The sequence below is a fragment of the Curcuma longa genome, chromosome 1 (genome assembly GCF_044706935.1).
Source record: "Curcuma longa cultivar G26 ecotype Majalengka, Jawa Barat chromosome 1, ITB_CL_G26_1.1, whole genome shotgun sequence".
NCBI lineage: Eukaryota > Viridiplantae > Streptophyta > Magnoliopsida > Zingiberales > Zingiberaceae > Curcuma > Curcuma longa.
The window spans coordinates 6,996,555-7,024,170 of NC_133861.1; the positions used below are offsets into that span (position 1 = coordinate 6,996,555).

The window sequence follows — 27,616 nt, forward strand, 5'->3', positions numbered from 1 at the left end:
TTCTGCATCGACAACTATCAATTTTATTTCCATCATAAATCCAACAATCAATGATGATCGACTATACAAAACATATAGAAATGAGCATGTATTTACACGCTGCTTAAGGAGATAATTACAGGGCGATAAAAGTTACTATGAGAACAATGGGATTTTAACTCAATCACCTGGCAGTCGATTCTCCCAGAGGAAAGCAACCGCAAAGCTTACTACCGACAAACAGCTCTACGAGCATTTTGCTTTGGGGGGAAAAATGATAAACAGCATCTGAAACCTTCAATGTTTACTAAGATGAGCTAATTTCTGTGTCACGCCCCAGGGACAAGTCATGGTCTGAAGATCTTCATGGTTCTGGAGACGTGGGTACGGCAAAATGGGCACCGAGAAACCGCAGCAGAGCATCTTTGACATAGAACATGCCCACAGGGGACAATAGTGATGTTCACCTCAGCGCTCAAACACACCCGGCATGACCATGCTGCTTTGGCTGTATCAGCTTCTCTCACTGCCGTATCCACCTTTTCCTGAAAGGTTTTGTGTGAATTAGATGACACATGTAATTGTATCTACTGTAACAATATAATATTTCTCGTCAAACCAAAACAAACAAAAAGACCAACCGAGAATCCACTTTACTTGTATTTGGAGATTTTCATTAGCCTACCCTTCATCCATATGCTGTTAATGACCACTCTTAACATAAATGATTTTTTAAATGCTGATTGGATTGTCACTCCGTTAGCGAGGATAAATTACGGAATTCCCTTCTAACTTCAAATAAGCTTTTGTCAAAGTTGCTTGGGGTGAAGCTAACTATTCACATTTTCAATCAGTTAAATTATCATGTGAAGATTTATATACTTTGCAGGAATATTGGCTGAGGTAAGGAATGATTTAAGAGAACAATTTTACTAAATCAATTATAGTAAAACAGAAGCCAGGTCATGGCTTCATGTATGAGGACGGTGAGAAGGGAAATTGATTAATTGGGTTAGGACATGTCAGCCTAAGGGATGGATAGCAACAATTTATCCATAGCACAGGGTTCTTGACAGTAGTCTTTCATGTTTTCGAGTCTATCAATAATGTCAAAATGTACCATGGCTGCCTGCCGATACTGATAATGTTGACAAATGTCACTTTCGCCTATGCAGACATAGTTGTTATGGTACCAACTTACCAATCAAAACATGAAAATTCTCTTCTAGTCACTTATCCTTCAATTCCACTTGTCAATCACGGGTAGAAGATAAAACATTGTAAAAAGATAGGGGATGGAAGATAAAAAAAACCAACTGGAGCACCAACAAAGAGGAGCAATGCTGGGGTTGTTTAAACCGAGATGTAACTCATATAATGTACCTATCTTTGTTCCAATTTTAGTTATGTCAATCTAAGTTCATCCTTCAATTGTTATCAAGATATATTTATGGATATGTTGAGAAAATAATTCCAATACGACATGCCCTAGAAGTATTATTTAATAATACTAGGTTTTGGAAAATGAAAGGGCTAATCTCATTAGGACACTACAAGAACCAATGCCATCATTGGATGCATGACACTAGTTTTAGTATCAGGATATAATACTTTTGTAATGTGTTCTTAAAAATTCTAATTCAAATCACTTTCTAAGTGCTATAAGAATATTAGTTTGGAGGTAAACAAAGTGGAAGAAAACTATACAAACAAATCTCATAAGTTGATCTTGGTTGCTTTCAAGTGTACCGAAGTGTTTCAAGTGTTGAGTGCGTTAGCTTGATACAATATTTAAACTTAAACTGTTTCAACCAGATACCGAAATACTTGCATTGCACAGAATGATCCTTTAAAGCTGTCATTTTTAAGATCATAATGAATTACCAGGTAAAATTAGAAAACACGTTTGTATAAAGAAAATGCAAGAAGAATAGTCTGTGACAAACCTGCTCAACCAAAAGGGCAACTTGAGATTCCTTTAGCTGTTCTTGCAGAGTTAAAGTTGTTTGGAGAAGTGTTTGCTTCTCAGCATCCATATTTATCCCAGCAGCTGAAAGCATGTCATGAACTGCTCGCACCAATTCCTTAGCAGATACTTTGCCGTACTGGAGCTCTTTTGGATTCTAGCATAAAGAAAGAAGTTTACCATTCTTGCTAGGTTGCTAGGTTAAGATAAAATAATGCATGATAATCAACATAATGTCTGCTAACCTGGATTTTTCTTTTCTCATTCCCAGAATCCTTGGATGTACGCCCATGCAGCATTCTATTTTTGCTTGTATCCTCTCCACTATCCCTACTCGATGATGGCATGGAAGAAGCATCAGACATAGAAACACTTCTAAAAGAGAAGACATTTGAAGAAAGTAGCACTTGAGTCTCTCCAGGGGCAGTATCAACAGGAAATCTGTATAGTGCCTGACCAGCTGATGGCTTTACATCTTCTGGAACCCTACCATACCTAAGTTTTTCCCCTTCTCTTCCACTCTTCCAAGCAACTATTTCTCCCGAGTAAAATGGTCGAAGTGGAAGGAACTGTACCTGCAGAGCATCCTGAGATAATAATTCTTTTCCCACTAAAGTATTGTTCTTACTTTCCTTTCTAGCAATTCCATGTTCAGAACCTAATTTTAGTGCTCTCAGAACTGCTTTCTCTGAATCATCAGGGCAGGCAAAAAGTGGCCCAAATGGCAAAGTTACTGGTGCCCCAAAAACCTGGCTTACGGCTATTGCAACCACATCGTAAACTGTCATAAAGCATGGAGGTTCTGCAATCAAAATATGATCCTTTGATTTGTCAATGAAGCAGAGAGTTCGATGCTTCATACTGTTTTCCCAGTTGGCAATTGAGGACTGCTTGGTTAGGCGTGTAATATCCAGGCATTTTGGAAGTAAAAGAAATCGGGTGTGAATTTGTTCGGCAAATTGCAATTTTTCAGCAATAAGTTCCATTAGATGCTTTATTTCGAGAAAGCCTAAGCTTTCAAGTGTGGGATAGTGATGGGCTATGTTGCTCATAAAAATAGACACTACCTCTTGCAATGATTTGCTCAAGAGCTTCTTCTTCACCCTCATAAGTGTCACACCCCCAATCTGGCTAACCATCTGTAGTTCTGGTTCATCCAATTCCTACGTAAAGAACACATCAAATGTTCCAATTCAAACCTGTAAATTTATTAGCAAATATAAAAACTGGCACAAAAGAAATTCTCTCACCTCAATGACAACGTCAGATAGTTTATTGATACCCAAGGCCATAACAACACTCTCTGATAGCTCTGGATGAGCAAATCTTAACCTGGAAGTATCTATATTACTAAGGAATTGAGATCCATAGAAATCAACATACACGCAGGATCTTGCCAAGACCAGCCTGCAGCCATCATCTGGGATGATTGCATCGGATAGCCAATCGAGCTGATTCAACATTGAATTAGAAACCTCAAGGCACATAAAATTGAGAACTGTGATTACTGCACGGAGTTCATTGGGATTAAGACGTTGATATCCACAGGATTGTTGGATGTTTAGAAGAAGCTCTCTAGCAAATGAAAGAGTAAGAGCCTCCTGCATCCCCATTTCTTTGAGGATCCTCACATATGGTAGATATAGACTGGGAAGTTCAAATGCAAATGGTGAAAGGTTAGCTGCCAGACGTACAAAAAGTGACTTTGCAGTAACCAAGCGAGTTCCATTTGCCACCGGCACAAATGCCACCTTCTGCAGTTCCATAATATCTGCCAGAAGAATATAGGGACAAAATAACTACAATTGCATCACAATTTATTAAATTTCCATAATTGATAGCTTCTAGTTGTGTGTAAAAGAACTAAAAAACAACCTTGCTTCCATATTTGAACGATCTAATTTAGCATCGAACTAAAACACAGGTTTCTGAACTTACAAAATCCACAAATGATAACCTTACACCTTGTCTCAACCAATTTACACATATTGAATCAAGGATGAAAGACAAAATATAGTTTCACTAAGGTTCTAAATTTCTTGATCCTGGTATTCTTCCAATATTTTTCAAGAAACCATTTACATAGGGAAAAAAATGGAAATAGAATATCAACTCCAAGCAAAAAAAAAAAATCATGTTGACAAATAATCAGCATGGTCCCTTTTCTTGAGACATGAGAGAGCATGCTCATCATTCTAAGTGCTTTTATGTCTGCAACATGATCTTATCAAAAGTTGATATACAAAGATTATCATGCTTGAGAATAATATATTTAATGATAGTGTGTTTCCACTCTTTTGATTTCTCTCCCTTTTGATTGGCAAAGCAAGTATATCATGAAATTTACAAGACCAAAGGAATATTTTTTGAATATAGACATTTTCACTTACAAAAAAAGTTTACAGCAAACTAGTTTAAGTATGAACCACATCTTCCCAGTTGTAAATGAAGATTACTTCTTAGACCACAGGTACACACCTCAAGACTTCTGAACTCAATGTTCTGAATTATTCATTTCCCATGTAATCACTGAAATGTTTCTTTAGTATATATAGACAGATCTGTTGTGAACCACTCTATTTCACTGTTACTGCTTTCAGACAATCCATCTTAAAATTTTCCGGAAGAGATCACTAAATTTAGAAGATATGCAGGAAAGATGTTTAACCATCTCTTGCACTTTTCAACACCATCCACATAACAATAATAGAACGCTATAAATTTAAATCCTACTCATAAGCTAGTAGATCTTTTTTTAAAGCTCATACATAGGTATTAGGCAACAAAGAAATTTATTTCAAAGTTACATACAAATATATACTATATTTATATGTTCAAACCTGAAGAAGAGAGTGTGCCCCATATCTTATCCATGTACTTCAAGATATCTGAAAAGGCATCTTCTACTGTCATAATGTCCGTTGATGTCGGCCAGTGAGCAAGGGTATCTTCCCCATTATCTTTTCCAACAACCTGAAACCAATTTTCTCACAATTTAAACTTTGTAAATATTTAAACATAATTTGAAATTTTGCATATATTAAATGTGTTCATCCACCTGCAAATGTTTCAAAACTGTAGAAAAAACTGGAGGGCTCCTCAGACGAAATGCTCCCCAGGAATATTCAGGAGGAATAACATTTTGCATGCTAAGAATAGGTGCAATAGTCCAACACAACGGCCAATCTTTTGACAAGATAGCTTCACTATATGAAGTAAGTACTCTCTTTCCACCCTTCTTACCACTAATACTGGGGAAACCTTTCTCAGCAGGTACAAATGAAATCTTACCAAGATTTTCACAGAAGTTGTTGTCATAGAGGGATGCAAAATTTTCAAATATTGTTTTAACCAACGAAATAGCTAACGTCCATATTTCAAAGGAAACTTCATTTGTATGACCAATGAAATCAGCCTCAAAATCATCTTGACCTTCCTTCTGAGAAATGTTTTCATTTCCTAGTTTCTCTATTTGTTTTGCACATTCCAGTATGGTATCAACTTGAGAAGATGTTCTAAGCCCTGTTTTCTTTAAAATACGTAGCCAACCATCAGTAATGAACCGTTCCCCAGGAAATTGGTTGTGTTCCCCAGAGAAGATTGATGCCAGCAAGCAATCATGAGGATCAAACAAGTCTCTTGGCTTGAATAACTTTAAAGAACTTTCATCAGCATTCCGTACAAAATTAGTCTCTTTCAAGGAGGTGATTACAGTTGCATCCAATTGTAGTTCTTGCCAGTTGCTGTAAAGGTAAAACAATATATTTTCCTGTTCTTCTGATGTTTTCTGCTCAAATTCTCGCAAAGCAAACCTCACTAAGACATCTTGATTTCTTAGCTCATGTACACCAAGAGCATGGAAAAAGGCATTTGCCTCCATAGTATTAGAAAGACAGAGTTCGTCTTGAGGGTGAAAGAACACAGATTGAGAAAGGATGCATTGATCAGGGCTGTACAACCTTGTATATGTGCCCAGAACTGTTCTAAATATGGGGAGTTCTCTCAACAAATCTATCTCTTCTCTTCTATAAGGGCATACACTAGATGACTTAACCTCCTGAGCAAATATATTAAATAGACTATCACGCTCTTCATTGAATAAATCAGCAGGAATGGAAAAATATCCAGCTATTTTAGCAGCAAGCAACTTTGACACAACTACTTGGCCAAGAGTTTGAGAAGGTGCCGGGAAAATACTATTAGGTACACTACAATGTAGGAAGGAGGCATCATATACTGGTATGTTGAATTTATTAAGTACACCAAACAACCATGGATACCTTGACTTTGTCAATTCAAATGCAGATTCATACTTGTTTTGCTCCAGGTGTGGAATAGCCACAGACAAAGCCAATGAGTCCTCCTCTTCACTATTGGAGTTTGAAGCACTATTTCCAAGATCTACATCTGCAACTGGTGGTGCAAAAACAAGGTGAATTTCTTTAACACGATACAACACTGACTTATTCAGAATTGCAGGAATCAAAGGCCATTCAGATATAAGTGAAAGTTCTCCTTTCAAAACTGTGAAGATTTTCCAAAAAAGTAGGATCCATTTGGGAGTGGGTCCATCACCTTGTGAATCAGCATACTTCTCCCACGAAAACCAAGGAGTTCTATTACTGCTCATCACATGACTTACCCATTGCTCATTAAAGACAAACCTCAGATTGCTAGAGAGTAGGTGGGCAGAGAAACCTCTCAATTTCAGAAACCTTTGGATATCCTTGTCAGAGAGAATATCTGTTAAATTATGTCTTTCTAAACATTCTGCATGGATAAATCTATAAGCCAAAGGTTGCATAAGCAATTGCTGCTCTTGATTCCCTATCCAAAGTTCATTAACTCCGAGCCTTACAAGGTTATTTGTTGCTGTTGGAAAAGGTGTACCTTTGAGTTCATAAACTGCAGAAGGAAGTATTCGATCGGCATATGGACCAGTACCCACAGCAGAAGATCTACCCAAAGTATTTCCTGTCCTCCCAATATCCTCAACAACACCACGCCCAAAATCATATAAAGCTTTGCCAAAAAAAGACATGATTTCAAGTGCATCACCACCTGAACCACCAGAAGTCTGGGGAGCACTATGATTGTGCCTATGCCCCAATGTGTTAGGGGGAGTGAAGTTTTCAATCTGCAAGTTGTTACCCTCAGCTGATCCATCAGATATCAATAGATTCAATGACGGCTGCAGTTGAATGTCAGATAGGCAATATTCCAACACATCGACATAGGTATTAATAGATCTAAGTGAAACAGATGAAGAAGATTTGAGAAGATCACGAACCATCTTAGGCTTGATTGCTTTTATCTTAACTCCAACAGCCTGAATTTCATTGACCAGTTCCCAGGGTACAGAAAAAACAGGATAATGTTCTTTTATGAAACTGCAAACATTGGTTGGCGGCAAGCTGCTTTCATCTCCGCCTCCTGAATGAGACAGAAACATGCCCTCATCGACTTTGACTGTTTTACCTCCATAAAGTTGCCAGACAGGAAGATCAGCAAGGCGAGCATAAAAAGGCCTTATAACTTGATCGATTAGAGTTTGCCAATCTGCTTCAGTTTTCTTAGATGTATTACCACTGACAGCAACAAGTGCCTTAGAAGAATTAAATGGTTGTTTAGACCTAGGCCAGAAATTGTAAATCTTATCACCATAAACCTGCAAAATAGAGTACAAGTCACTTGTGATGCTTGGGTCAATTGTAGAATTTAGGGGTTCCTTCCTGAGCCTTTGAAATTCCAAAACCAATTCAACATATGCATCTCGAACACACAACATCAATTCTCTGTTCCACACTTCAACTATACTATTACTAGCTTTAAGTTGTCGCTCTGACATGTTTGTTTCACAACAACGGCTAAAGAGATACCGTCCACCATCGTGACATAAAAGAAAACATCCAAGCAGAGTGACCGGCATACTTAGAGTTCCAGATGTGGGAAGAGGAGACAATATGCAGCTAGATGTATGGGCATTTAAAGGTATTCCATCATGTGATATATGAGCTGCAACTCCAGCAACAGGTGTCAAATCATACGCAAGAAACCTCCTGAAAAAACAGATCTCTCTCCTCAATGACAAAAGAAAAAAACAAAAAGAAATAAATTCTTCTGCTTGGAGTTCTAAAGGTACGTTATGATTGCAAAAAACAAGTGATGGCCTCCTCAATTTTAACTATTCTACTTGTATCCTATGTAAACATCTCTGCCAACCCCTCTTTCCTTTTACAAAAATAATTCTAAATATTCAAAATTCTCAGTTACAACCAAAGTAGTAAACAACAAAAAAATTAAATAAATAAAGCTTTATCTAATAATTGTTTCTCAAGAGTATGTTTAACTCGACTACTTGGTAACTTGTTGACGACCCTTATTAACAAATATCCTTACACTGATAAATTGAGTACCAACTAATAAATAAAATTGTTAATCCATGATACTCCTAGTTAATTGAAAATCTTAATTTAGTCGTGAAAGCATACCTATCAAGGGCCATGTTTCGTGTTTGTCCAGATCCCAAACAAAGCACGACAAGCCATTTGTCAATGGATATACTATCACCATTAATCACCTGAACATCTATCACATTTACCTTTGTGACTGCACTAGAGCCACCAAACAATCTGGTTAACTGAAACTTTCTCCATTTCTTTTCTGAAAATGGATTCCTTGAAATTGCAGGAGAAGGATCCACAGATACAGAATAGTTCAATGCTGGGCGCAAACTCCCCTCCTCCCATGTTGATAAGGACACCTGAAATGCACGGAAGGAAAGTTGTATGTCAAATGTAGATATATTGTAAAGGTACTATGAAATCAGACTTCAAAGTTGATTGAGAGAAACACAGTAGTTTAACAAAATCTAAGCAGAACCCGAGGATTTTCAAAATGGACACTACTTCTGCCCTGTTCAAACCTATGTTGGATACCAACAATTCAACACCAACACTCCCAATGGACACTTCACACCCTGATTAATCACTTGTTAAAATTTTCCAAAAAGAGTTAGACACTAAGATCAAAATCCGTCTTGAATACTTGTACACAAGTCCAAATCTTTTTCAAATATTTTCTTGTGATATTTTTTCTGACCACTTTCTTTTTCTGGTTGTTTCCTACCTTTGTAAGAAGAAAAGCCCCAAAGTTCAATTGGTAGCAAAAGCATACACTCAAATATATAATAGTAACTATACAGATGCTTCCTGATAACCAAGCTTGCTTTCAGTTAGTCTTTTACACATTTCAGAGGTCGTATCTAAGTGGCTGCTATCTGAGCTAGATATCATAAACGCTTTCGTTTGATTATCTTGATGAGTCTATATGGATCTACCTCCTGTGTTGGTTGCTTAGGAGGAAAATGCCCTTGGCTGTAAATTGAAAAGTCATTAAATGGGCCGAAGTGGCTTTCCAAAGTATGATTTGGTAAATTCAGTTATGCATTTATTCAATTTGGCATGATCACATACTTCATATACATTTAGTGTTTGGCATCGCCTCTTAATGTTAAGCTATTCTCCTTAATTATAGATGGTATTGCCACAACATGATACAGGAATCACAAGGTTTAAGTTCTATCTCCACCAACACTTCCTAACTAAAGGTTGAGCTGGCCTAAAATATTTTCTAGGCATTGAGGTTGCTCAGTTGTAAAAGGTATGAGCATGTGCTTTATATACTTGAAGGTGTTGATACGCTAAGTTCTAAACCTTTTGGAACTCCTATGGATCTTAAAGGTGTTAATATCAGGGAAGAGGCGTTAATATCTAATCAAGGAAAATATCCCAGATTGGTCAGAGAATTGAATTATCTTTTTCTACACTTAACATTTCATTTGTCACAATTGTACTTAGTGAATTTTTAGAGTCTGCATGTCAACGTTATTAGGAGGTAGTTTTGAGGATTCAGCCATCCTTTGCAAATGTTTCTGATGTCATGATTTAGGTCACCTTCAAATTACAGGTACACTAAGCAAAATTAGGCAACTTCCCACAGATAATTCACGACAAATTAATATGCTTCTGGGAGGGAATCTAATGAATTAGAAAAGTACAAAGAACAAACTCTAATGGCTTGATCAAAAGAAAAAGCCAAATACATGTTATGTTTATTGCCACATAAGTTTGTTTAACTTAAACAACTATCGAACAAACTAATCCTAATACTAATCAAGCTCCATTGTGAAAATAAGATGTCATTTACATTGCCTCCAATCCAATTTTTCATGAGAGGATAAAACACCAAGAAAGATTATTAGTTTTTCAGAGTGATACAACATAAGTAGTTCATTACGTTTTTTGTTCCAACGACCAATAAATTTCTTAAATCTGAGAGGTCCTTAGTTTGACTATATCTATAATAAGATGCACTTTTAATAAAATTATATTTTATTCAAAGTAAAAAATTTCTTTAGAATAACAATTAGTTATCATTCTTTATAAGTCAATATCTTTAAAGTTATTCTTGTAAATAGATAAATATAATATACTTAATCAGCTAGCTAACTTAATTATTTATATTATTTATGTTAATGTGTAAGATAACAAAAATAATGTATCTGAAATTTATATTTTAACACAACAACAAGTAATGCACATCTAAATTGGGACAATGTAGAGGGGGGGTTGATGTGATAATTGGTTACTTAAGACATTCTTACCTGAACAACTGACTTTAAGTATAGAAGTGCCGAAGAAGCATGTTTCATAAACTGATCAAAAATATGCTTTACTTTCAAACAATCAGATTCTTCTGCACTCTTACATTTTGATGATAAAGGCATGCGTATAACAACAGAATTAGAAGATGACACTGAAGTTTCCTTGCTTATAAGCATTGGACTGAATTGATCACGAAATCTCTCAGTCAAGTCAGTACCTGCAAAAATAAATAAATAAAAGCTGAGTCGACAAATAGTAATGAATATTCTGCACTATAGAATTCAATTGATCATACTATAGACTAGTGAAAAAATATTTTGCTCGTGACCTAATGGAAGCAGAATAGTCACACAACACCATGGTATAAACTATGAAATTCAACAAAGATTCAGTGACTGGTTGGAACAATTCCAATTAAAGTCCAATATTCAAGACAATGCCACATACTCAGGTCTACACCTATATTGGATCCCAGAGTAACGTAGTTGCAGACCATGCACCTAAAAATCCTTAGGTGTTTGATGATATAATTATCATTGAAAAATGATAAGGTAGATATCATTAAGCTTACGATCTTTATATCCCCCCTAGAAAAAGTAAAGACATTTCACCAAACTAAAATATTAAATGTTTAGTCCGACAATGCTAATTTTTCAAATATGTAAGCATTTGGATTATTATATACAAACTGGGTTTAATCCGATTATTCATGCATACTACAAAATCCTATATAATCAGCATAATCCTATATAAATAGTATAGTATTCCAATCCATGGTAGCAGTTTCAAGCATTATAAAATATATTAAAATATCTCAAAGGAAAAATTTTGCTACAAAAGAAGGATAAAAGTAATACCAAGGCATTTGTTAATGCAAATTTTGCTAGGACTGTTGTTGATGAGAAGTTTATTTCTAGACTAAGGCTTGTTGTACCTATTAAGGAAAAACTTCAGAAGGCACGCTTAAGATGGTACAAATACATACATAGATCATGGTTTAAAATCTAAATTGTGCCGAGGTTTCGGTCCTGGATAAGAACGATACAGTTTCAGTACCGTATTGTGTCATGCTAATATTATTTCAATATTTTTTAAATATAAAATATATTAATTAGAAATAAAATTTTAATTTAAATATCTGAAAAATATAAAAATAAAAATTTTAATATATATTAAATTAATATGATAATTTTATTAAGATTTAATTAAATCTATTTAAATTATCTAACTATAGCTAGGAGTTGACTGAAATTATTAATCTAAATTATTTAATCAAAGACTAAGTTAAAACGGACTTTCTCTTCCTCTGTTCACGACTTCTCCCCTCCTCCCTATTCGTGACTTCCTCGCCTTCCTGTTCTAGCGTTGCGCAACTAGAAGGCTCGCGTCGCCCTCCGCAACCACCAGAAGGCCAATGCTTAGACTTCCTCTTTCTCCCTGTTCGCGACTTACCCTCCTTCTCGTTCACGACTTTCTCTCCTTTCTGTTCCAGTGTCGCACGATCGGAAGGCTCACGTCGCCCTCCGCAGCCGCCAAGAGGCTAGCGTGAGGCCTCCATGGCTGCCACAAATCCCGACAACGCCTCCACGGCGACTGCAATACCTCGGGCGTGCCGATGCCGATTTCGATTGGCACGCAGAACGAAATATTTCGTCCATATTAAGTGGGACAACACGAGATTTTAATCGATGACATAGACAATCAATAAATGCTTCAATTAAACGATGTGAAACTATGGCAAATAATTATATTAACCGAGAAAGAGAAAGATAAAAATACTTAGTTAACTATAATAAAATAAGATAAAATTTATTTAAAGATAGATAGAGTCCAATGACGGTCCCAAGCCCGGATAAAGGAGGAGGGTTGCGTTAGGTTGTCAGCCAGCGTTAAACTAAGGCAAACACTCATGAATGGATCCATTAAACTATTGTGTTAATGCTAGGATGTTCCCCGGAAGGAACGCGTTGCAGGGTCCGACTGTAACGTCTCGGCAAGGACCGCTACATCTCCATGAGAACTTGGGTGTAATGTTAAATGAGCAAAAGTTCTCACACCATAGGTTGGGTAAGAATAAAAATTATAGGAAAATTAATAGTCTAAGATTTGGAACATGGAATATAGGTAAAACAATGGAGGTAGTAGATACGATGATTAGGAGAAGAATTAGTATTTTGTGTGTACAAGAGACAAAATGGGTAGGCGAAAAGGCAAAGTTGATAGAGAACTCGGGTTATAAGTTATGGTACACAGGGAAGAGTAAAACAAGAAATGGAGTTAGTGTTATTGTAGATAGTTCGTTAAAGGATGAAGTTATAGGAGTAAATAGAAAGGAGGATAGAATTATAGCTCTCAAAATAGTAGTGGAGAAAGACACTATAAATGTAATTAGTGTATATGCACCTCAAGCAGGATTAGATGAAAATACCAAATCAAGGTTTTGGGATGACCTAGATGAAGTATTACAAAATATTCCATCAAATGAAATGATTTTAATAGGAGGTGATCTAAATGGACATGTTGGAGTGAAAAATGAGGAATATGAGAGGGTGCATGGGGATTATGAGTTTGGAACAAGAAATGAGGAAGGTAAAACTATACTGGATTTTGCGATAGCATATGATCTTATACTAGTTAATACGTTTTTTAAGAAAAGAGAACACTTGATCACATTTAAAAGCGGGAATAATAAATCGCAAATTGACTTTCTTATGGTTAGGAAGAGGGATAGAAAGATTTGTAAAGATTGTAAGGTCATTCCTGGAGAAAGTTTAACTACCCAACATAGGTTAGTAGTATTGAATATACGTCTTAAGCATAATATCCATAAAAAGAAAATATCCACTACTCCTAGAATTAAGTGGTGAAAGTTGAAGGATGAGAAACAAAACATATTTAAGGAGAAGGTAGAAGAACAAGTATTAGGTGAAGTCTACGGTGACCTACTACGACATAGGATAAAATGGTATCAAAGTTAAAAATAATAGCCAAGAGTATACTCGGCGAGTCAAAGGGGCATGTACCACCAAGTAAAGAATCTTGATGGTGGAATGAGAAAGTACAGGAAAAAGTGAAAGAAAAACGACTAGCCTATAAGAAATTATATATTTGCAAGAATGAAGAAAATTAAAAAAAATATACATTAGCTAAGAAAGAGGCTAAAAAAAACAGTGAATGAAGCTAAAAATACAACTTTTGAGCAGTTATATCGAAAATTGGATACAAAAGAAGGAGAAAAAGACATTTATAAAATAGCTAAAGTGAGAGAGAGGAAGACAAAAGATATTAGCCAAATAAGATGTATTAAAGATGAATGCAATAGGGTATTAGTAAATGATGGAGAAATAAAAGAGCGGTGGAAGAGGTATTTTCATCAACTTTTTAATGAAGGTGTAGGTGATCTACTTAACTTAGGTAATTTAAGCAGGTCAAATGAGTATAGAAATTTAAATTTTTACCGTAGAATTCAAATTTCAGAAGTAGAACAAGCTTTAAACGGAATGAAAAATGAAAAAGCCGTTGGACCAGATGATATTCCGATAGAGGTATGGAAGTGCCTAGGGAAACAAGGTATTGAATGACTTACAAAATTATTTAACATGATATTGAAAACAAAGAAAATGTCAGATCAATGGAGAGTAAGTACTCTAATTCCCTTATATAAGAATAAGGGGGACGTACAAAATTGTGCAAATTATAGGGCATTAAATTAATGAGTCATACCATGAAACTTTGGGAAAGAGTAATAGAAAAACGATTAAGGAAAGAGACTATGGTCACCAAAAATCAATTTGGGTTTATGCCTGGTAGGTCGACAATAGAAGCTATACATCTTCTCAGGCAACTAATTGAAAAGTATCAGAGGCAAAAGCAAGATCTACATATGATATTTGTTGATTTAGAAAAAGCTTATGATAGAGTCTCAAGGGAAATTATATAGAGGATTCTAGAAAAGAGGGGTGTTAGCGTAGTATATATTGACCTAATTAAGGATATGTATGAGGAAGTAACGACTAGAGTGAAGACTTCAGGCGGATTAACTAAAGCATTTCCAATAAAGATAGGGTTACATCAAGGGTTAGCTCTAAGTTCTTATCTTTTTACACTAATCATGGATGAACTTACTGGACACATTCAAGATACCGTACCATGGTGCATGTTGTTTGCAGATGATATTGTATTGGTAAATGAGATACGTGAGGGAGTAAATGCTAAATTAGAATCTTGACGAAAAATACTAGAAGAGAAAGGTTTTAGGCTTAGTAGAGTAAAGACAAAATATATGGAATTTAAGTTTAACAATATTGAACGTAATGAGACAAGTATTAAAATAGGAGATGATGAGTTGTCTGGAACTGAGAGTTTTAAATATTTAGGATCATTTTTGCAAGCCGATGAAAGGATTGAGAGAGATGTCTTACATAGAATACAAACAGGATGGTTGAAGTGGAGGAGAGCATCAGGTGTTTTATGTGATCGTAAAGTGCCTCTAAAACTTAAAGGAAAGTTCTATAAAACGGCAGTTAGACCTGCCATGTTATATGGCGCTGAATGTTGGGCTATAACTCGAGCACATGAGCAAAAGATGAGAGTTGAGGAGATGAGGATGTTAAGATGGATGTGTGGACATACGAAGATGGACAGAATAAGAAATGAGAGCATTAGAGAAAAAGTTGGAGTTGCATCTATTGAGGAAAAACTCCGTGAGACACGTTTAAGGTGGTACGGACATGTACTTAGACGACCGATAAATGCTCCAGTTAGGCGGTGTGAAACTATGACAAATACGCATATCAAACGAGGGCGAGGTAGACCAAAAAAAACTTGGTTAGCAACAATAAAACAAGATAAAATTTATTTAAATATAAATGATGATATAATAGGAGATAGAGCTCAATGGCGTAAAAGGATCCATATAGCCGACCCCACTTAGTGGGATAAGGCTTGGTTGTTGTTGTTGTTGTTGTTGTATAGATAGAGTCCAATGACGTAGAAAGATCCATATAGCCGACACCACTTAGTGGGATAAAGCTTGGCTATTATTATTGTTGTTCAAATTTTATTTTATTAAATCATATTTCTTCGTTTCCATATGTCATTTTAAAATCCTATATATGAGGATCTTCTTAAATGGATGATCTCCTTGTGGATAATACATGTTCCAAGACCAAGTCTAATTCTAATTGTTTTGTTCCAAAACAAAGATATCTAAGAAGGCCAATTTGTCCTATTCATGACCAAGAGGAGGTATTGGATTCTCTCTCCGATAGATAATGAAAGAAGGCTGAAATACCAACAAACATATGTCTGTTCTCTAATTCACATGACCCAATCCGCTTTGGAAACGTCCAATGCTAAATTCACTAAATGGGTAAGTCATCCTTAAAACAGTGATCCCCACCATCGCAACTCAAGGAATCTAATTTGCCAGTCTCTGTAAATCCCCTTTATCCCTGCTCCACTTGCCTTCAACCTCTCCCACAAGTGGTGCCTGCAGTCAATTTATCTAGATAGGTTCCCTTCGAAACTCTTTCTATTTCAATCAATAACCAGTCAAGGCAGATTGGCATGAGCTATAATGCTGCAATTTACCCATGTCCACACTCTATAGACTTTAACTGGTTGATAGATCGAGATATTTTGGTCTTGATGGGCCAAATGGCATGATAATTGAATTGTTGTCTCTGACAATGCAAAATTAGAGTAAACCTTGGTATCAGTACAAAGATTGGATTTTTTTTCCTACTTCTGGAGCATCTAACAAAAGGCTAGAAGGTTAGAGTTTAAATATTCAAAATCTAAAATCTGGAAACACTAGACAACCAATCTATATGGAAACTCACACTTTCTTTCCGAGGTAAGTGTCAAGAAGGATCTAACATCTAACTGAATCGTTCTTTCTTTTTGTTCCATTTGAGATCTGACAATCGGAAGCATACAACTCTACATAAGTAAGCTAAAGAACATCAACAACATGATTTTTCATGTGATTAAATATGTTGGCCCTTCTAGCAATTAGTAAGACATTTGTGCTATAAAAACCCCATGGGCAAAGTGATTTTTCATGTAAATTTGTTTGACTTGTCAAACATGTGAGATAAAGCAATTGAATTGCATGCACAGAAATAAGAGGCAGTGTCAAACCTATCAGAGAGAATAATCTTGCAGAAGGGGCACCATTTGAGTGTGCGGATAGAGCCAAGCCAAGAGGATCAAAAATGTAAAAATAACCTCCAGAAACAATAGTCATGAGGTCACAGAGGAAGTATCCACTAATCATTCCCAGCCCGTAGTAAAGTGCACTGCCTTGAACTTTCCATGGCGGAGGCAGGTGCAGACTGCATACCTCTTCCATGCTTAATGTTGTTCCTTCAAAAACAACTGTCAAAGAAGCAGCCTGGAAGTCGCCTAAAATACAAAAGATCAAAATCAATTAGGAAAACTCTCATGTCTAGCCAGTCAAAAAATTGCCTTCTTCAGTATCTTCATACTAATAAATAAATAGCATTAACCATCAACAAGATGGGATCAAAACTGTGCCAAAAGCTATTTTTACCTAAATTCTGTTGGAGCAAAGATTGACGAGGATGTTCCCGTTTGTCATATATCAGGTGCAATTTCTTTGCTTTGCATTTGTCAGCCAACTCTAAAAGATCATACAGTACAAAGTCACTTTCTCCATAAAATGCCAACAGCTCGCAGATGCTAGCATAATCAATGCATGGCAAGTCCCTAGTTGTCTGCTCATCAACTAATGATAAGTTCCGTAGTGATTGAACACCAAGGGTTTTGGCAAGATCATCATTGATACTTGGATGTACAAGGTGCTTCTCACCAGGGGAAATGTTCTTCATCCATGCTGCATCATTGTAGACAAGAGCTAAAGCAGGCATCAGAATCCCCAATGAATCAGGAATGAGAAGTGAGTTTATTAATACATCAGGTACATGCTTCTCAGTAAAACAATCAGCAAAAGCTTCCAAAACACGACGAACAAACCCTAACTGTTCAGCAGATAATGGTTCTTCTCTCACATCATGTTGCAGGCGTTGCAGTACATGCACATAATCAGTTGCATCAAAAGTTAACTTGACACCTAATCCAGAAAGCAAAGATTTAAATTTAGATAGCTCAGAGGGAACAACATAAAGATAAGGGTGGTATTTCACAGGGGAGTCAAACGCAAGCACCATGGGAGATACAAAATTGTCGCCTATATAAACCCAAGGAACATCATTCAAGTATTCTTTAAGAACATCAAATTTATGGGAGCCAACAAATTCCTGTAAATATGAATACATAGATGGGATTTCTCTTGCTAAGACAGCATCAATTGATAGCTCATTCTCTGGCAGAAGTTTTAATTTATCATAGGAACTTGAAAACTGAATCAACTGAGAACACACAACTTCTATACTTGGATTATCCTTCCAGCCAAGCTTTTGCTCAAGGTAAAATGAATGACAATCACCATCAAGAATTCGCATTTTGGACGAAACCACCCACATCTGAGATTTTGGCCTAGTGCAATTTGGAGATGCCACAAAATTCTCTGATATGAACCATGGAATTCCATTAACTGGTGGCACAACATAAACAGGACACCAAGGAATGGTAGCCAACTCTGACCAAAATTCATCTTCAGATTTGTCATGAACAAAGTTAGAAAAAATATCCAGAAAATCTTGATTATATCTAGAGGGGGAATCTGCAGGAATTTCCATTTGTGAATTCCCAAAATCTAAACTGTCATTGTTGGATGGAAGTAAAGAATCATATCCATCATTGTTTCCAGTGATAGTCTGTGAGAGCTGAACCCCAAGAAAATTCAAGAAAACTAGAAGCCTTCTACCGTAATCAAATGCATCTTTATTTCCTGAATCATGCAAAATTGACACTGTCCTAGCACCATCAATTAAACTTGTAAAACTCAAAGATCTTTTTAGGCCAAGACATACAAGAGAGTCAAGTATTTCAGTTTCAACAAACTTGTCACAAGGAAAGAACATTTCTCTGTGGAGCATATTCTGCAACTCAGGTACACGAGGATCATAAAGTCTGGAGAAAACAAGTTAGATTAGATGGATTGCATGGTTAGAATGTTATAATATTTGTCAAGAAAACAGAATGGAAAATGAAATATCAGATGATTAATCGAAACATCAACAACAACAACAACAACCAAGCCTTATCCCACTAAGTGGGGTCGGCTATGATTAATCGAAACATCATTATCCAAAAAATAGAGATACCTAGAGGGATGTTTCCAGGATCCATCAGCAGCTAAAACAAATGGTATGTCAGATAATGTGTCTTTTATGGTTGTATCTTCTTCTGTTAAGATCTTGACATTCAGAAGAATTGAAGAAATAATGTTGGGCTCAGAAAGGAACTCAGAAATTCGGTTTAGTACATGATCCTTGTAAAACTGGAGCTTTGTAGGCTCCCTGACCGATAGGTAGACTTTTAAAATGTTCCTCTCTTTCTCAGATTCAGTCTGGATGAAATTTGCATCCAACAGATCCTCATGTATGCCCTCAGGTTTTAACCATTTAACAGGTTTAACCAAACTAGCAAGTTCTCTACTCCTGTAGCACTCAAATATAGGAAGACGCTTTATTGTTTCGAGGTTCTGATCAGACAGGTGGTTACCAGTAAACCACTTAGATTGGAAAATGAAACTTCGAAGTTCATGCTTCTCTGCAATTGAGGCATTATCAAATAGATCATCAATATTACATAGCTGAAAATCAATAGCCTCTACTGCATTGAGTATACCATTTGCTGTTGCATCTAGAACATATTTGTTTAACAGAGGATGATCAATTGACAAATCTGATATCAAAAAGAAACATCCTAATTTTTGCAGCAGCGAATACATGTTCTCACTCCAACCTTCATCTCTAATGACATTTGAATTCTCGACCAGCTGCAAGAGACACCCATTACTAACTGGCAATACAGGCCACTTAGAAAATATTGAAAGGTCTGAGCACGACTCTTTCAGATAAGTCCATAACAATCGTAATCCATTCTAAACTAGGCTGGCCTTGGAATCCAGGAGTCCAAGAAACCTTTTTAGACTGTAGCCATTCATTAGGGAGAATTCTAGGGAACAGTTCAGCAAGGGAAAAGCATGTTAAAACATGCATATTATATTGCCCAGAAAGGCCCAAATCATATAATTTTTTGAAAACCTCTGCTGGGATTGAACGATCTACAAGAATATGTGGAATATACTCTTTAAGAAGATCATATTCATTTTGGCTAGTAACAAATATCTTGTCACCTTCCCCGCATCTGCTAATTGTTGTTAATGATCCATTTGCCAAGGGAATTAAGGGCAACCCTTGCAACTGCTCAGAAAATGATGATACTATAATATCACTTAAGCAATATTCTAAAGTCATAATCACTGTCTCTTTATTTTTAAAACCTCGCTTTCGTCGAATAAGTAAGGTTCTCAGTAAGTGGGGATTCAAAAAATGCAAGGACGGGCATGCATCTAAAAAATTTTCAACAATTGGCTTGGACAAGGATATAATAGGCAAACCAGCTTCAGATAATGCTTCTGCAAGCTCAATAGCCTTTGGGAAATTAAAATCAGGAAAAATAGCTTGTTTGGTCGAGATCCATTGCCCTCCTCTAGCCTTGGTGTAGAGAACCGGTAAATCAAGATCAGTGATAGACAAATATACTTTCCGGACCATTGAAGCCCATGGTTGAACCCCTGTAACAGTGGGCCAATGTGAGAAGAATAGATTGCATAGACCAATTTCTTGAGCAAGGACATTGATCAAGCGACCAAGAGTAGGAGCAATAACATCTTCAAGGAGACAGATGTTCCACTCAGATCGTGCTTTTCCACCTCCAGCCATGTCATTGCCAAACCATATATCCCTTCTGTTTGAAGATAATTCAAAATAAGCATTAACATGGACAGGCAGACCAGTACTAATTGGCAGAGGCAGGAAGCAGAATGCTTGTCCCTCAAAGTTTTTTCGAACTTGTGACACACTGGAAAGAGGCTGATTTAAAATCTCATTTAGTTCCTCTGCATTTCTTATGTCAACAGAGCACATGTAGGCAGCAACAGAAGCCCAAGGGATCAACTTATGTGATCTACGATCCAAAGATAAACATTTCGTCTTAGCAAGTCCACCACCTATACTTTCATTTATTACCCAAAAGTGCAAAAGTTGGCCTATATGATTTTGCTCCACAATAGCAACTCTCTGACAGTACCAAGGCAAGTCTTTATCTTCAATATTAGTTAGCTTGTTCAAGAATTGATCCATATCCATTCCACTTTTGAGATGTCCATGAACAAAATTGAGCATAGAATGATGAGGATGTGGCTCCCGTACAAGGTCACTAGTTCTGTGCTTAGCAACACTATACACTAACTCCATTGGTTGATCAGTTCCATCCTTCACAAATATGGTGATCTTTTCAACATTTCGAAGAAAGATTAATGCTTGAGATACCACTTCAGAAAAAGAACAGAAGAGCTTTTCGACATCCTCAGGTGTGTATTTTTCTTTCTTTATTTGGCTTCTAGAAGCAACCAACTCATTCCTTAGAGGAAACCGAAAAAGGGTACCTGGAAACGGTTCCTGCAAATTGCAACCAAAGTGCAAGAATGGAATGAACTGATCAGGAAACTGATCCAATATCCTCCTTCCCACAAATTTTATCCTGAGGCCTGGATGAGAAGGAGAAATTCCAGGTAGGTAACAGGCATGAGGGTCAAACATTACAATGTTCTCTCCAGAAACAAAACTAGGGATATCAGTAAAGTGATACACACAGTTAAAGCCAAGCCCAAACCGTCCAATAGCGAAAGGCTTTTCAAGTTTGCTGTCTTGACCAATGCGTGAGATCGCATAAAGATCTTTTGAACTAAAAATGGAGTTGTTAAAACAGTAAAGTGCAGGGCCCTGCCATTCAGCCATCTCAGGAGAAAGAACAGAGGAAGTTCCGTACTGGCTCTTATCCAAAAGAAAAACTACTTCAGAAGCATGTGCATCCTCTGCATTTTGGACAAGTTCAAAAAGAATCCCTGGTCCATCTGCATACATTTCAACAATGTGCTTAAGCCTAGTTGTTAAAGCTTCATGCTGACCAAAAGCCTCAGCAACCCCTGACAAACTTAAGTTCATAGAATCAGAGCTCTCGGCGAGCAGCAATCTACGAAGAGAACGAACTCCAAGCTTTTCTGCAAGATCATTTGAAATGTTGCCATGGACAAATTTGAATACTTCTCTATTTGTATCAAGAGTGCTAGCAGATGTATCCCCATATAGACTCTCACCAGAACCGAGCAGCCATGGAGCATCATTGAATACCAGATCAGTGGAAGGAAGCAGTCTACATGAAACATCTGGTAAATATATCTGAACCTGTAAATCCTGAGAGTGAACTTCAACCAAATGTTGAACCAGCAACATTATTGTTCTAAGTTCTTGCCCATCAAGTGGAAGACACTTTTTTCTTGAAGCGATTCGGAAGAGAATATTGGCATAATCTACTGGATTTAAAAATTCCTTGATACCAAGCTCCAAGAACAATTCTTTGAATACTGCTAGATCAACAGGAATAATGCGTATATAAGGAGATAAATGAAGATTACCATTGAGGACTACTTCATCTGCAGTTGCAAACCCATCACCTACCCAAATCCATCTACAGCCCTCTAAAATAGCTTTAACAATATCAATCTCATCTGAACCAATCAAATTTGTCAACAAGGAATATATCTTTGGCATCGCCAGTGCCAGTTCTTTTCGAAGCATCTGGTCCTTGACAATCTCATTATTTTTCCCAAGCTCAAGCAGTTGAGCAGCAATTACACTTCCACTTGGCGGAGAAGACCAACCTAAGCTGGAGGACAAGGCAGAAGAGGAACATTCTCCATCTAATATGCGGGTGCTAGCAGATACTAGCCACATATCTCCCTGCAATCTGACTACCTTTGGAGGTGCCACCATAGATGTGACAGAAGGCCATGGTAACGCTGGATGTGGTGATGTAACAAGGACAGGGCACCAGCAAATCTTTCCAAGCTCATTCCAAAATTTTCCAATATCAACTTCTGAAGACACATCACGGGGCCTTAGCACTGTAGAAACCTTTGAGAACACCATATTAATCTTTCTAAAATTATCAGATGATACATTATACAACCATTTAACCGCATTGACCTCAAGATACGAAAGAAGCACTTTACCCCGCGAATGAGCCTTCACTTGATCCTGATGCATCAAGGATTCAATTTGATGAGCACTCTCTAAAATGGTGTCAGAAGATACAGAAGTCTTAAGCCCCAAAAGAAGCAACATATCCAGAACATTAGGTTCGCCATATGGACCAAAAGGAAAGCAGTCTGATTCTTCCAGAAGAGCGAACAATTCATCCACACGAGGATCATAAACGGATTGTGGACTCTTTAAGCTCCCATTAATTGTTACAACAAATTTAAGTGTCTTCAAAGACTCCCTAAAAGATGGATCTTCTGAGCACAGCTGAGGAAGATCTTGCAGAATTAACAGCATGACCATGTCACGAACAACAGATTGTAACTCATCAATTCTGTCTAAAATATTCCGCTTATAAAATACTGTCTTCTTCATCCTCTCAATGCCAAAAAACCTTATTAGGATATCTTCTTCACGTTCAGAGACGCAGAGAATAAAGTCATTACCCAATAAGTAATTAGGAATGCCAACAGGTGGTAAGAATTTCTTTGAGCTCTCTAAATCAGAAAATTGTGAAGTATTAACCTGTTCACCAGTGTAAACTTGAAAAATAGGTAATTTTTTGCAGCTTTGTATGTCTGAATTAGACAAAGATCCCGAATAGTACCACTTGGGGTCTAGAAGAAATTCAGTGAGTTCATTCTTTTCTTCAATAGAAAATGTTTGAAAAAGATGCAGCAGCTGATAATTGTTAGAAGAAAGTGATTCAAAAATTGAATTCAGAACACCAACAGCATTGCCATCATAAATATACAGTGGTAATTCCCGATGTTCAATGGTATACTGCTTATCCAATATTTTACAACCAATCTTAGTAAGGATCTCTTTCATTGTGCCCGATAACAACTCTGCATTCAACATCTTCGAAAACTTGGAAGCGCGATAGACATATCCCGTTGTTGATGGCAATATGGGCCATTCATTTAATAATGTCAAACTATATGGTTGATTACTCAGATACTGCCAGAAAAGTGCAAACCAATCTTTTGTCGGAAATGCAGTACCCAATTCTGAGTTCCAGGAAACTTTGTTTTTAAATTTCCAATCTACAGGGAATAACCTTGGAAATAACTCAACAAAACTTTGGCCATCAAGAAATCTAATATTTGCCTTGGAGCCACTAGCAATCTTAGACAATCTACTAAATAAATCAGGAGAAATACTCCTGTCAACTATCCTATCAGGAATTAAACTCAGCAGCTTGTATTCAAGATCATTGCAGACAAAATATGAGAATCCAACAGATGCCACATAAATAGATCCAAATTCACCATTTGCCAACGGAAGCAATGCCAGCCCATTTGCACATTTACTAACCTCAGAATCATCTAAATCATTAATGCAGTAATCTAATAAAATTAATTTAGCAGTTCTGCTTAATGCAGACAATCTTATGCACTCCTTTAGAAAACGCCTTACTGATAAAGGATTCACAATTCGTTCACTAAAGTTCTGGTAAACATTGTGCAACTTCTGCATGAGCGCATTAGGAAGATGAACAACAGGCATCCCCAACAAAACAAGAGCCTCACCAAGCTCTTTACTTTTGAAGAATTTCTCATCATGAACAAAAGCTTCATCCAGTGATATCCATCTTCCTCCCACAAATTCTGAATAAAATACAGGAGATGATTGAATAATTCTATAGATAGTCTCAATTAAAATGTTCCAAGGCTCCTCATATGAACCAGTTGGCCATAAAGAATAGTATAATCTTGTTGGTCCAACAAGCTTACGCAAACAAAGCATTAATTCATTAAAAGCTGGAGCAACCACATCTTCCAACAAAAATTGGTTCCAGTCAGAGCGAAGTTTTCCAGCCCTGTCCATATCAGTTCCATACCATATGCTGCGTCGATTGGAAGAAACTTCAAAGAAACCATTCACTTGGAATGACAATCCAGTAGCCACTGGCAGTGGAAGAGAACAAAATGCTTGTCCGTGTCTAAGAACACTATCCTGTACACCACAATTCCAAAAGAAGTTTACATCACTTGGATTGGCAACATATTAAATATATTCAATTTAGAAGCATATTATTATTAAAAATGATTGGACAACCATTCAGCCCAAAAGCTTAAGGTTCTAGGGAAAATATGAAGTTATAGATCTATGGTTTAAGACATGAAAACAACATGTTAAAGTCCAGAACAAGGTTTAAAATTTGCGTACAGCCTCCATTGCAGAATGATTCTTTCTGTAAGGAGATAGCTGTACTCTAGAGGAATGGACTATCAATGTTATAGCAAGACCTGAAACCTTAAACTAACGCCACCAAAAAGTGCTTTACAGGATATATAATATCGTGTTTGCTCAAAAATTGGACATAAGAATAATACAAAAAAAAAAGAATCAACTGAAAATGTTGCTCCTTTTCTCATACAATACAATCAAAAATAAGAAAATTACCTCAGGCAAATCATCAGATATACATGCGGCAACAGATGCCCAAGGCAACAAATGAAGATCATATTCTTTTGCGGCATCAATTGCAAAAGCACCAATTCTACTTGACGGTGATGCCATTGCCTGTACTATGACAAAAGAATCATTCTTTTTTACTGAATATGCCCCAGAAGATGACTCGCTCAAAAAATCCAAAGAAAATGAATCTATTTGCATATCAGATACATTGGCAGAGCCAGAAAATCTGGCAAGTGCCCTGCGGTGCCAAGCTATAGTTTCATTTGGTGAGCTGAGAGAGCATGAGTATAACTTTCTTGGTTCATCTAATTCAGATTCCCAATCATACATTTCAATAGTTACTATGTTTTTAAGAAAAATAAGACAAAAAATAGATTCCTCATAGAGTTGCGAAAACATCAAAGAAATATCATCTTCCAAGTATGCCTGCCGAGAAAGCCTACTAGTAGCTGCTTGATCTACATTCCTCAAAGGTAAGCGAAATAAAGTTCCATGAAAAGGCCTTTTCATATCACATCCAAATGCACAAAATGGTGAAAATTGATCTTCGAACAATGATATGGCTGAGGAACTAATATAATCGAGACGCTTTCCAGGATTTGCAGCTGAGATATTTGGAAGATATTGTCCTTGGGGATCAAATAAAACAACATACTTGTCACTTACAAAAGATGGCAAGTCGGTCAGATGGTACACTGAGTTAAAACCAATCCTAAATTCAGGCAAACGAAAAGTATCAGAATACATTTATTTGCTAGAGTTCCAAGCCAGCAAAGGAAACAGCTTTGTAATTCTACAAGACACCAAACATAGCCAGCAATTTGGAACATATTTTCCATACTAATCTATGAAAGACTTTTCCTCCAAGCATTGAATAAGTAGAAGAATTTTAGTAGCAGAAATTATGTAGATGATAGCAGTTCATTAGATGCGTGAGAAACACATTTACTATACTTGTAGAGATAATAAATAGATTAATAATAATGATAATGCAAGAAGAGAGAATGTTAGTTTCATCTTCTATATTCATAACACTATTTAAAGGACCTAGACAGCATAGTTGCCAGTATTATTAATCTAATACTATCAAATAAATTGATGGGATAGAAACAACATTTCACGACACTCAAGTTACCAATGTAAAGTCAAGCTTATAACCGTACCTGCATATATTTACAACCTGAAATCAAACTTAGTTCCATACCAACACTTTTCATTGTTATTACTAGCTTAGTCCAAAAAATAAAATAATAACTACTATATACCTCTAGTCTGACTTTTTTAATTTTCCATCCCAATATGCATGCATCAAACATATTACGGAGACGAAGAAACATAAAGGCCATAAATCATATTCATGAAACTAGGATATGATATTATCGTGAATAACAGGCATTCAGTGAGGCTAAAACTTCGAAGGACCCTCTCTATCTCTACAAGAAGCAATTGTCATGGTAATAATATAATGGCAAATATTGCCTGATTCATGTCACTGCCCCGTCTATCAGTACAAATAGAATGAAGAGGAAGTGGATAGATCACCCAAATCGTCCTGTCTTCCAGGCCTGGGATTGCTTCTTGCTGCCTCCGATCCGGGAGATAGAAACGAAGTCCTCCTCGGTGAAGACGGCGTCATTGTAGGCGAGAAGCGCGGGGCCCTGCCACTGCGCGAGCTTGGGGGAGAGTAGGGAATCGGTACGGTGGACGCGGCGGTCGAGGCAGAAGCAAACCTTGGTGGCGCCAGCGTCGTCGGCGTTCTGGATGAGCTCCTTGAGCACGGTGGTACCCTCGGGGTAGTTAATCAGGATCTCGCGAATGCGCCTGGTGAGGTCTACCCGCTGCCCGAAATCCTCGAGCAGCCCGAGGTCGGGAGCGGCGGAGGAACCCATCCGCCCTCGCGATCAAGACCGACAGATGGAAGAGGACGAAGGCAGCAGCATCGCCCGGAGAAGAAACCCTAGAGGGCACGACGAGGAGGAGGAGGAGAAGGAGGGTAGTTGCCTAGTTGGGAGCCTCGTCGTCGCGGAAGGAAGCGAGAGATCGGTTGACTGTTTCTTGGAGCACAAGGAGGGGGAAAAAAAAGTAAAAAATAGAGGATTGGACGAAAATTTATGCGGAGCGAGCTGCGGCCGATGAGGCGGGGAGTCGCACAGAATTTGGCGTGCGAAACCAACGAATGCACGCGTTGACTGTCTGCCAATCCTATCGAGCATTGTATTAGCTAGTGGGCTGAGCCAATGCATCTAGCCCAACTCATGGCCCAATTCGGGCTCAACCCGACGCAGCTTTACCTTTGTTGCGCGGGCCATCACAAACATGACACG

The 27,616-nt window shown here is 37.2% G+C and overlaps 1 protein-coding gene across 1 annotated transcript; it reads right to left on the reverse strand.

Moving 5' to 3' along the window:
* On the reverse strand, positions 1-27,330 carry LOC141844465 (uncharacterized). Its single transcript, XM_074732525.1, is given in 14 exon segments — positions 1-524; positions 1,926-2,102; positions 2,191-3,108; positions 3,196-3,716; positions 4,786-4,918; positions 5,004-8,004; positions 8,437-8,708; positions 10,611-10,828; positions 16,756-17,019; positions 17,168-18,669; positions 18,864-19,636; positions 19,638-24,827; positions 25,278-26,004; positions 26,835-27,330. Coding segments are annotated over 14 exon segments (14,241 nt in total). The 5' UTR covers positions 27,182-27,330; the 3' UTR covers positions 1-326.
* Positions 27,331-27,616: the final 286 nt, after the last annotated feature.